The sequence below is a fragment of the Lupinus angustifolius genome, chromosome LG17 (genome assembly GCF_001865875.1).
Source record: "Lupinus angustifolius cultivar Tanjil chromosome LG17, LupAngTanjil_v1.0, whole genome shotgun sequence".
Classification (NCBI taxonomy): domain Eukaryota; kingdom Viridiplantae; phylum Streptophyta; class Magnoliopsida; order Fabales; family Fabaceae; genus Lupinus; species Lupinus angustifolius.
In genome coordinates, this window is record NC_032025.1 from 5,618,320 (window position 1) to 5,628,839 (window position 10,520).

General features: G+C 36.7%; 1 protein-coding gene across 6 annotated transcripts in view; it reads left to right on the top strand.

The window, feature by feature from the left end:
* The window catches only part of LOC109331523 (protein EXECUTER 1, chloroplastic-like), a 17,606-nt gene extending 8,025 nt beyond the window's left edge, over positions 1–9,581 (top strand). Inside the window, exons 5-15 of one of the 6 annotated variants that reach the window (XR_002105804.1) lie at positions 750–831; positions 4,213–4,980; positions 5,094–5,217; positions 5,318–5,487; positions 7,439–7,513; positions 7,664–7,756; positions 7,876–8,022; positions 8,640–8,674; positions 9,015–9,087; positions 9,120–9,121; positions 9,197–9,581. Coding sequence is in view for 1 of the 6 variants with exons in the window: in XM_019566069.1 (XP_019421614.1) it covers positions 750–831; positions 4,213–4,980; positions 5,094–5,217; positions 5,318–5,487; positions 7,439–7,513; positions 7,664–7,756; positions 7,876–7,968 (1,405 nt within the window). In the remaining 5 variants the exon portion in view is untranslated. Of the gene's footprint in view, positions 1–749; positions 832–4,212; positions 4,981–5,093; positions 5,218–5,317; positions 5,488–7,438; positions 7,514–7,663; positions 7,757–7,875; positions 8,439–8,639; positions 8,675–9,014; positions 9,088–9,119; positions 9,122–9,196 lie in introns of those variants that run through there. The other 5 variants (XR_002105802.1, XR_002105803.1, XR_002105801.1 and 2 more) reach the window with 5 other exon arrangements.

The following is a 10,520-nucleotide window of genomic DNA, read 5'->3' on the forward strand; positions in this document are numbered from 1 at the left end:
TTGGAAGTGTTAGTAAAATGGAAGGATCTCCCTGATCATGACTCTACTTGGGAAGCAGCAGAGGTCATCCAAGAGAGGTTTCCAGATTTTCAACTTGAGGACAAGTTGGTTCTTTTAGGGGAGGGTATTGATAGGTTAAGTAGACAAAGACCTATTGTAAAAAATGTATATAAGAGAGGGAAAAGAGGGGTGTGGCTAAGGGATAGCAATGTTACAGCTATGCCCTTAGGTAGTTAGAGGGTTAGTTGGGAAGTTTGCCTATAAAGCAGACTGAATTTGGGAGGGAAAGGTAGTTAGGAGTTGAGTAAACTGATTGAGGAATCAGTTGGGGCAAGATTCGTGGGAATCTTGCATTTCTTGTAAACATCTTCTTCTTTCATACTAAATCTAATAAAGCAAGTTAGAACCCTGGCAGAATCATTGATTCTGGGTGGGGGCATTTCTTTTCTACACATTTCTATTAAATTTCTTTCTAATAAGATACCAGTGTTATCACTTAGTGCTGAACTTTATGAACTCAGATCGTCATTAGACAAAGATGCAGGCTTTTGTTCTCTGTGTAAAATTATAGGCATTTTAAATGCTATGTTTTTTCCTCCTATCAGCAATCTTATAGAACTAATTTTTAATTTGGTTGTCCTGGAAACAGCTTTCTTGTTTTTATGTGTTTCAAGGCATTTCTGTACATGAGATATTTTAGCCGCACTGATACTATCTTGTGTGGCTTATGTTGTTGACTCTTTTCCTAGGCAGCTAGCAACATCCGCTACTGGCATTCCTCTATTTGAATTTTTCATTACAAAGGATAAGAAGGGTGCATTCAAGTCACAGGTATCTTTTATTGACTGACCACTATAATTTTCTATTATTTTCTGCTGGGATGAATGCAATATAAACGGCAAGCATTCATCTCTAAAATTTGAGATCAACTACATGCCAGTTAGCCGTAATGAAGATGGATTCTCTTTTCCCATTCAAAAGTTTGCTAAATATAAATGAAACAATGAATATGCTAAGAGTCATCTGCTATACTGGCTGTTAAATAAATTTTCATCTAATTAATGTTTAAAAAAAGACAAGTTTTATCATGTGCATAGTAGAAAGGGGTGGCTTAGTACATGAGGCTCTCACGTGGCGGAGTCTAAGGATTGTACGCAGCCTTGCCTCTATAAGTGGAGAGACTATTTTTAGGATTTGAACCTATGACCTCTAGGTCAGAAGTCAGCAACCTTATGGTGCTCTGATGTTCACCCTCTATCACATGCATAATATCATCGAAACAAAAAAATATCACATGCATGATGGTAGAGGAACTGGGATTACATGCAAGTATGAAGCATATTTCTTCCTTTTGGCAACAGTCTCTTTGCTTGTGAAGTGATGCTGCATACATCTACCCTCTACAAGTACCACTAGGTGGGAGAGTCATTCACTGGACCACCCTTTTACTTAGGAGAGCTGTGACCCTCGGTAGTCAATTGCGGATAGCGGAACATAGCGGCTGACCCCAAAACCATTATAGCGGGATTGCGGGTGGCGGGATGACCGCAACAGCCAAGGGAAAAAATGCATTAGAAGTCTAAAAATTTATGTAATTTGTAATCTTTTAAGTTTTGAAATAGGGAGAATGAAGTAGTATAATTTAAAACCTTAAAACTTAGAAGTTGAGATGAGGCCATGGTTGTGAAAGAAATAGGTTGTGAGAAGGGAAGTGAAGGGAAGAAGTTTTGCCTTAGAAATGTGTATGTTGGAGGTTGGGATGAGAGTCACTCTGGCTGTAGAAAGAGGGAAAGAAGGGGAAGAGGAGGGTTTCACATGTTTCTTCTGCAGAAAGAAAGAAAGAAGGGGAACATGAGGATTTTACGTTACTGCTATAGAATGAGGGCAAAAAGAGTTTTCCCTCTTTAAAAACTAGGGCTCCACACAACCTTGTTGCCGCGTATTAAAAAATAAGTGCAAAATGGGTTTTCCCCTTTAAAAATTAGGTTTTCAGTGCACAGCCTTGTTGGAGTGGGTTCTGACCCGCGATTTTGCGCTTGAAATCACCGTTCTCTCACCTGCGATAGCCGCGACGACCATCCGCGCCGCTACACTCTCCTTCGTGGCGTTGAAGGGCCTGCAACCACTGTGACACTGCTATCTCAGCCCGATAGTTCGCTATTGACTACTTAGCTGTGACCGTGAAGTTGTGCATAGATTTGAATGAGCAGAATGAAAACAATGGAAGTATTCACCAAGTCTTATTGTTTGGATGCATTAAGAAAGGAATATAAAGCGTTATGTTCCTCATGAACCCTGTTTTCCTTGTACTTCGTTATCCTATGTAGGTAACTAAATTGGATATCAAACAAGCAGATTGCTTTAAGTTTTAATTGGTTAAACCTGTTAAATTGATGATTCAACAAGATCAAACTGAACACCATAGCAAGAAATGCTTGAATTGAAAACATGGATGGTTCATAGTCTGATCGCTCAATCTAGTTCGGTTTTGAAATTTGCCAAAAAGTAGATGCGAGAACCATTGCCTGCTAACACTAATATGAAACTTAACCCGTACTTGATATACTAGTCATAGGTGAAATATCCTTTGAAGCATTTGCATTCACAAAACTATGATAATTAACAATATCCATAGAAACATTTGCTTTCACAAAAGCTTGTGTCATTTGTTTCCTTGAGGAAGAGAAATCAAAGGGGAGTAGAGGTAGCATGTGGGAACCTGTCGCTGCAAAATTGATCTGCTCATAGATTTTCTGTTCTAAAAATTATGAACAATCTGGAATAACAACCAGTTTGGGTTGCTGGTGCTGAGTTGGATTTTGTTGGTGGTAGTGGAGCCCTCTTGGTTTGTTTTTAAATTTTGAATGGGAACAAATGCAGATTTAAACTTACATGGGAAATTTACTTCCTAGTGTTCATATGTCACTTCACATTGTCTTAAGTGTTAATGAACAAATGCAATCTCAGAAGTTATATAAATTTAGTTTATTGTGGTGGAATGTTGTCGTACTTTGTGAAATTTCTGACTTCAGTTTTGGGCCTCAATTTGATTCTTATGTGTTCATGCCATGGTTTTCTAACTACAAAGGAACAGACCTTTTGGCATCTGAACTCTTTTACTTATAGAATCATATCTTGTGGCAAAACTATGTTGAATCTGATAAGAACCTTAATCGCACCACAAAAGCTAGCTATTGTAGTTGTAGAGATCAAGGCCTTTTAAACCCCACATTAGAATCTCATACTTCCAATAATGAACTCAAGTCCCATACCTTGCAATTGGACCCACACGTACCACCATTCTTTAGCCCCTGCACCCACGTGGGCTGGCTGTCCACTAGTCTCTGTGACTAGTCCTGGGTGAACATTGCAATGCTAATGTCACCACTCACACTGCTCGATTGCAGCCAAGAGACATGGTGGAAAGCTCTGATGCCAATTGATAAGAACCTTGGTAGAACCGCACCACAAAAACTAGTTATTGTAGTTGGAGAGCCCAAGGCCTTACAAACCCCACATCAGAATCCCACATTTCCACTGTAGGACTCAAGTCCCAAATCTTGCAATTGAATCCTAACAGAGCCATATTGGTGAATTAGTACCTGTGGTCCATATTTAATGTGCACTGAGAAGGTTGATTTGGAAATTTATAATATGAAGTTTGGGTGTACACATTCTGAAAACTGTTGCAGAAGTTGAAGGATTATGAAAACTGTTGTACACCTTTCTGGTTCTTCAATGGAAAGAAGTTAGTAGAATAAAAAAGAAAGCAAACACAATTATAACTAAATAAAGGGTTCAAGGTCTGTGACTTCTGTTCATAGTTATACTTACTATTCTCCATTTCTTTCTGAAAATGGGCATGCGAATAACCATACACATATCTTTGTGTGTGTATGCTGCACTGTATCCAGAATAGAGAAAAAGGTCCCAATTGATTATTCTTTTCTTAACCACCCAAACGAAATCAGACTTCTTAATTTGGTTAGGATTTAAACCACAGTTTGTCATTGTTTCTAGTTATGCTGATACCTGACCATTTTATGCTTCACTATATTTGAAGGGTATCATCCAATTGTGGTGGTAAAGTAAAATATCGATAATACATAACCTAGTCTCAGCTGATCCCACCTAGTGAGACTAAGCTTGGTTGTTGTACATAACCTAGTCTTACTCTATTATATTTTCACAGGGTATTCTTTAAATTTTCAGGCTGTGTACTTGAAGCGAAGAGGGACTTTTGATGTTCCCCCAACAACTTCCTCTAAAGCGTTGGATGCTACTGAGAAATTGAGTTCAGTCGAGCCAACTGAAGACCGAAGTCAATTATTTGTTGTGAGTACTGAAGATCTGGAAGGTGATGATGATAGGAATGATGGCTCTGATCCAGCTGAGGGAATGCCTGGGTTTCAGAATGTCTTGAAAGATATGATTCCTGGTGTAAAGATGAAGATTTACACAGTGACAACTCCAGAGAAAGTAGACAAGGATCTGATATCTAAGGTGGTTGAACAGATAATTGAGGAGGAAAATGAAGATGATGAAGATGAAGATGAAGAGGAAAATGAAGATGAAGATGAAGATGAAGAGAAGGACAATATAGAAAGTTTGGAACCAGAAGAAATTAAGTCTGAAACAGACCAAGAAGGAAAAAATGAGATTGACATAAGTGCTGGTCTGGGAACTTTTGAACATAAAGAACAGAATGATATTGCAGTCAAACTTGTCATTGGGGGTCTTGTTCAGAAACTTTCCAGCAATGTGTCTGCTAGAGATTTGCTTCGAGCTCCTGCTAAGTTGGAGATGAAGGGGCGTGGTTCGTTTTCCTTTACTGTTGAAAAAGAAGTAAACCAGCAGGATGGTGACGACAAAGGGAAATCTTCACCAGATGAATCAACCAAGTTTCAAGGACGAAAGAGAGTTGGTCATGTTATGTTTGACCTTGCTAAGTTTGTTGGCCGGGGAAAGGTTCCCTCAAAAGTAGGTCCAATTAGTTGAATAGAAACTACAAATTTTATTTTTTGCAAAGTTCTATATTGTTGTTGAATCTAGCATAAGTTGCTCAGACTAAATGCTTTGCTTCAATCTTTTAGGTGCTGAGAGAGGTGGGAGAGTTAATAAACCTCACTCTAAGCCAGGCTCAGAACCATCAGCCATTATCTGGGTCTACAATTTTCAATCGCATTGAATTACCAGCTTCATCGGATCCTTTAAATGGTGATATTCAATAGAACTTATCAATTTGATTATTTTGTGAGGTGCCGAATATTGGCTGCTGACAGTGCTGAAAAGCAAAATATATTTTCATTTTCATCAGGTCTGTATATTGGTGCACATGGTCTTTTCTCCTCTGAAGTCATTCAAATGAGACATAGATTTGGTCACTGGCAAGAGGATGGTGGGGCTATTGAGGCTTCAGATCTTGAGTTTTATGAGTATGTAGAAGCTTTGAAACTAACCGGGGATCCTTATGTACCTGCCGGCCAGGTAATATTCTAAACTTTATTTTATGATTTATTGAACTATTGCAAATCTATTTTTTTTAATCCCTATCCTATACTATTTTGTGATATTGGTTTATGTGTAAGCAATTAGATCTCCTTGGAGGCAGAGAGGGTTTGAAGAAACCACCTTGACTGTTAGATAAATCAGGTTAACAAGAAAATTGAATGTTTGGTTGTTAACATTAACAAGAACTGGAGAATGTTGGTACTAACAAATTTCCTGTGGCTGAAAATCATAATGGCAATAGTTTTTTGATGGAAGTATTTTTGCTCCAAATAACCTGATTTATCTAACCTTTATTGCAAATACTTGCTGGATACATTTATTTCCTTGTCACGTAAAACATTTGTAATACACAGTTATACGCATTTAACACCAATAAAATTTCTTACCCTCCTCTTGTAATATTCTCCCTTATTTTTTTAAAAGGATGCCGAGTGTATGAGGCTCCCTCTTAGTGGGGTCTCGAGAAGTTAGATGTATGCAGCCTTTTACCCCACAAGCGGAGAGTTAATATCCAGAATTTGGACTCATGGCCTCTTGGTCAATATTAACTAAGCATGTAAAGGATTTCTAATAACATTCTTTTCTTAATAAAAAAATTAATAGCAACTAATACCATTTGAATAAATTTTATGGTAATAAATGATCATCTAAAGTCAAATAAAAAAGCATTACATAATTATTACAAAAAAATAACACATAATCTTGATAATAATATATATTTCTTTCTCAGTAAATACAAATGGTGATAATTTAATATTTAAATTGATACATATATTGAAACAAGTGTATGTGATTCTAAGTTAAAAATATTAAGAACACTTATATCTGCCGGCATCCTCTCTGTAGTAGGAAGATGAGTTCAAACGGCTTTACTGTGTTGCCTTCAAATGTCTTGCATGGGTTATTTTGCCCAATATAATGAAACCCGAAGCAAACATTAAATTGAAAGAGGTTCCATATAAGGTTTAACCAGGTAAATATTTCAGTTGGACTGGATGACATCTTATGTAACTAATAATTATTTATAAACATATAATTATAAATAAATGGATAATTATATACAATTAAAATTATATTTAATTATATTGTTGTAATGTCTCAACATTTTTTAGGACTTGAATGAAGTTGAAAATTGTACTTGTGTCTCTCCGTTTTTTTATTTATTTTAACCGAACCGTCCAATTAGCTACTCAAGCTATTTCAAGTTAACCCGCTTTAACTGGGTAGGACCAGAATTTTCATGGTCTGAAGCGGTCCATCCCCTTGTTTAGTTATAAGTGCAAACCAAGGCTGTTCGCAAGCCTGGTCAGCGCTCAGACCACCTGATCCGGTCCTCATATCACTGGTTCTGTCTTTAAGTGATGTATTGTTGTCAAGCTTAACAGCTCTTGGACAAAACATACAAGGGAAAATGCATCCTATATGTTAACTCAGAAAGTATTTCCAGTTTGTACAGACACAACATATTGTTTAGCACCACAATGATGTTTTTTAGTAGTAGCTAGGGTAACGAGGCTAGCATTGTGCAGGATGGCTCTACTGATTAGTAACTTTGATAGCTATCGTGCTTATAATTGTTGTAACTTTGCCTCAGTGTCATCCCATACATAATTTATGGTTATTTTACATGAATGTATTATGTATATCTGGTCTGTATAAAGCATGATTATGAAATTGGAACTATACTATAGTTGATACATTATTATAAGTAGTCTGTTGCACAAACTTTTTAACTTGATTTGTCTTATGGTAGTAGTCAATGTCCCAAACTTCACAAACTATGATTATTGGGTATTTGTATTGTGTTTTGTTTTATAAGAACCAAAACTTCAACCTTGTAAAGATCTTGCATTCACCTTTTGGAGTTAATTTTCTTGTTATATGGTCTGTATCATACATCTCATTAGTTATATTCCTTGATCTCTAGGTGGCCTTTCGTGCAAAAGTTGGGAAGAGGTATCAACTTCCTCATAAAGGGATAATTCCTGAAGAGTTTGGAGTGGTATGTTTTTTTTTCCTGGGTGTGGGGCGTCCCAATTACGTCTCTTTGTTTTCTCCAGCTCCCCTAATTTTTATTAAAATGACATTAATTTACAGTAAAGGAAAGGAGACTAGTGTTCTGTTGTCAAATTTGATGTTATCAACATTTCAGGTTGCTCGCTATAAAGGTCAAGGAAGACTGGCTGAACCAGGGTTCCAGAATCCTCGATGGGTTGATGGTGAACTTGTGATTCTAGATGGAAAGGTTTGTATTCCCCACTCATGTCTAATTACTATATCTTTGCTATCACAGCTTTAAATTATTTTTTATTACTTTTGTTCAAATGGTTCTCATTGCAGCTTACCTTTTGTTGATTTTTGCAGCACCTAAAAGCAGGGCCTGTTGTTGGATTTGTGTATTGGGCCCCTGAGTATCAGTTTTTGGTCTTCTTCAATCGGCTTAGGCTTCAACAGTAGGGTGTCCTTGATCATAATACCAGAGAGTTGTAATTCTTTCTTCAGATTTTTAGCGTAAGTTCTCGTCATTTAAGATTAAGATGTCATGGAACCAGTCTCTGATATGAAATTTTTCTCCCACGTCAGTATCTTTTTGGGTAACCTTGAAAAATGTATTGTTGGCTTGGCTACTGAATGAAATGTAAAACTGATCTAATTTGTGGTTATCTGCAACTCTGCATATACTGTAGATGCAAAATCTTCGGTTGGAGCAAAATGCTTGTATTTATAGTAGAAGGAAACTCTGATCATAGTTTTTGGTATGGGTGGGAATAGGCCATGCAGCTTATCGCAGACTGGCTGTGTGAACTACTCTTCACTAGTTTGGCCTAAAAAATTGACATGGCCTAGGCCCATAAAAGGCTGGTCTATCCCCCCCCACCCCCACATATATATAGCTTATCTAAAATATATACAATACAATAATTTGTCAGAAGGGTTAGGTTGAAGCCTATTGGCATGTTGCTTTCGCGCAATGAAAATCCACCAGTTTCCTAATGGAGATGGGATGGCACGCTACAACTGAGGATGATGAGCTTTTCCATGATGCTGATCTGAAGTTCCTGAGACTGAAATTGGAACCACATAAACTTAAAATGTACATTGCTTATGTGGATTACTGCTTTGCACAGGTCACCAGTGACCACCAAGCTCTGAAACTTGGTAGGTATGAAATTGTTTCTTCACTGTTTGCAGTGGCTCAAAGATGCTGGTTTTCTCCAACATGCTCTGTTTACCATGTAAAACCAGAAGAAAAAGACAACTTTGAAATGGGAACCTCTTCAGGGCTTTTCTTTTCTTTTATTACTGAATCATGTAACTTCTGTAACATGTTTGCAGCTGCACTTTCTTTGACGGTGTTATGTTGAGTTCTATGGTTTTCTTTTTATGGCGTATCAATCTGGTTTTTTGCTTTATAGTGGAATTGTCGTGAAGCATCCACTTCATGTTGCCAAGCTTCTTTAACGTGTGAATGAAAATTATTGCTGTTTTTTTGCTGGTTCCAGGCTTTGTTGAATGCTAAAATCTTGTGCCTTAATGGAATGATATCATTAATTAATGCAGGGTCTTCCATTTAAGGTATCCAATGCTTAATTATAACTATGTAATAGCTGTTTCATGATTTCATCAGTGAACATGAATTTTCTCTGATGTCAATTTTCATTTTTCTCTCTTTTTGCATGTACAGCTTTACAAGATTTTCACCACTAGCTTTCTTTCAAGCAGCATAGAATATGAGCATTTTGCTACTTGTTTTGTTCGAACTCGACTGACCGTTGTATCCTAAGCATGTATGCTGTACTTTGACTAACTGGATTGACAGGGGATACATTATATCAGCACTAAAAGCACCATGTAGGAGTATCTCCATCCACTTATTATGGAAGGGCTCAGTGTACCTTTCACCAGCTTTGTATATTATTTCTGATTTTCCTTACAAATTATATTTCTGTTATATATTCACAACCATGGTTAGTTTTTATGTATGCAGGGTTAGTATCACTATTCTTTCTGTTGTGATGAATGATCTTTCAATTTTCATTACCCCAAATAGCATTATTTTTTTCTTCTCACATTGCACAATATTCATGCCTTTGGTGTTAGCTTCCTCATTAAATTTGTAATGGAGTAGGTGCTAGCGAATTGAAGGTCCCTGAAGGGAATGTGTGCTTTCTATTACATTTTTTGAGACATTCTTAAACTTTACTTGGAATGCATGTAAAAAGAAGAAATGTGGTAGTATTGAAATCGAGTGAAACTTGTTTGGAAACATGAGAATGTGGAGGATAAGAAAATGAGGTTAATATGAAAATGAAGAGACTTTATTCACCCTTTAGAATCAAAATGAATTTAAAGAGATAAATTATTGGTATAAGAATAAGAAGATATTTTATTCTCTTCACTAAAATGAATCTACATATTGAGAAAGGAGAAAGATAGAACATGTGTCCTAAATTTTACGTTTACTCTTAAAGTGCTACTACCTTTAGTTACTTTTTTCATTGATAAATATTTTTTGATTATAATTTTTACGGAAAGCAACTTATTACATACATTCTCTGTGAATTAGGTGGACCTAATATTAAGGGTGAAAACCATAGTTATAAAAACCGTACCTTACCGGCCGGTTCAACCGGTGAATCGGTCCCCTAACCAGTACGGTACAGGTGTTGAACCGGCGAAGTATCAAAACCAGTCAGAACCGGTGAACCGGCCGGTATTTTACTAAACCGGTCGGTTTATATACATATATTTTTTTTAAAAAAAAACTTAAAAACTCATTACAAGGATGACCCATCTTTCCAACCCTTCTTCAACACTTCAAGACACATGTTTCCAAGGCATACTTAGATTACACATTTTGGTTCCTAACATTCGTGTGTAATCTCATTGACATTTGTGTAATCTTGGAGTACTGTCTGAAGGTAGGATTTGGTAGAAAAATATAATATTCATATAAGACAATTTTGATTCATTGGTGTTAAATGTTAAAACTCTAAATTTATTTGTTT